The 1,507-nt window shown below is 35.8% G+C and overlaps 1 protein-coding gene across 1 annotated transcript; it reads left to right on the top strand.

The window, feature by feature from the left end:
- Positions 1–441: 441 nt before the first annotated feature.
- Positions 442–1,230, top strand: LOC122497864. The gene has a single exon (XM_043605226.1). The coding sequence runs from the start codon at positions 442–444 to the stop codon at positions 1,228–1,230; it is 789 nt and encodes a 262-aa protein (XP_043461161.1).
- The last annotated feature ends 277 nt before the right edge of the window (positions 1,231–1,507 follow it).

The following is a 1,507-nucleotide window of genomic DNA, read 5'->3' as shown; positions in this document are numbered from 1 at the left end:
CTAATGATAATTTTTGACGTTAAAAATTAAAAAAAAAAATTTTTAAACAATTTGTTATAAACAAATGAAGAAAAATTGATTTTCATAAAAAACTTATAGCGCCATTCGATTCGACGCAAAAAACTACTACGAGAACGTATATTACATAATTTTTAAAAAAAGACATATTGTTGTAAAAATGTTATATTAGCCTGCGTTTATACTATATGAGGTAGAAGGATCGTTTTTGAAGTTTAAAATTTTTTTAAACAAAATTAGTTTAATTAGGTGGGTTTCGTGCCGACTGTAGTCGTAATCATACGTGTTTGTGTGTCGCTCTCGAATTTATAAGCGAAGGCTAATATTAATTACTATTGTTTGAGCAGTGTAATTTTCAAAATCGGGCTTTTGTGAAGTTGATTGTTAACGGTGGTGTGAAATCTAGTGGGTGCATCCTGCAAAATGGCGGAGGCATTACTTCGGGAGATCCGTAGTGACATTAAGGAGGTGAAAGGGAGTAATGAAAAAATCCATCGAGACCTGGAAAAAATCAACACAACACTTTCCCTACAAAGCCAAAAAATATCAAATATTGAGAGCAAAACCGTCGATTTAGACAACAAGCAAAAAATCTACGAGAAAGCACTCAGAAACTGTAACTTAATTCTGTTTAAATTGCGAGATTTGGAAGAACGTGAAAACAATACGTTATCCAAGGTTCTTGAAATTGTCAACAAAGTCGGCTTAACAATACCAGAGGTCTGCTTTGTCTCGAGCTATAGAATAGGCAAATTTCATGATGGAAACAATAGGCCTATTATTATCAAATTAATAGCTCCTAGATGGAAAAAACCATTCTTCGAAAAAGTAAAGGAATTTACAAAACTTGGTCTCGCAATCGCTAATGACATACCGAGGGAGGAGAGGGACTTGATGAAACCTTTGCTAAAGGCCAGATACTTATTAAAAAACCAGGGTAAAGAGGAGGTTGTCATCAAAGGTTCTAATCTGTACGTGAACAACAAAATGTTATCGGAGGAAGAGATAAAGAACGTCTTGGACTCAGAAATCGCAGGAGGCAAAGTGGAAGAGAACACTACAAATGTACCGGACAAAAACAAGACCAAAAAAGGAGGAGGTCGTCCTATTGGATCAAAAAATAGCTCTCAATCCACTAGCTCCAAAGGTTCAATGGATGATTTCATAATCACAACTCCAAGGTCAACCAGGTATGGAAAGCGGATGGAATGACGTGCAGACAACAAAATGCTTACTGGTGCTGAGAATATAAAGGGAAATTCATCATTAACTAATCGCAGCCGAACGGAACCCAACATTCGTCTCATCTACTGGAACTGCTTTGGCTTCAAGAATATTATTGACATCTCTGAGTATGTAAATGAATATGATATCTTATGCCTTACAGAAACATGGTTGACTTCGAATAAAGTAAGTGCCTCATGGCTTTTAAATTATGATTTTGTATTCTCGTATGCGACAAAAGAAAAGTGTAAAGGGCGTGCTAAGG

Source organism: Leptopilina heterotoma, unplaced genomic scaffold (assembly GCF_015476425.1).
Source record: "Leptopilina heterotoma isolate Lh14 unplaced genomic scaffold, ASM1547642v1 Lhet_14, whole genome shotgun sequence".
Taxonomy (NCBI): domain Eukaryota; kingdom Metazoa; phylum Arthropoda; class Insecta; order Hymenoptera; family Figitidae; genus Leptopilina; species Leptopilina heterotoma.
This window is presented reverse-complemented; position numbering and strand designations above follow the sequence as displayed.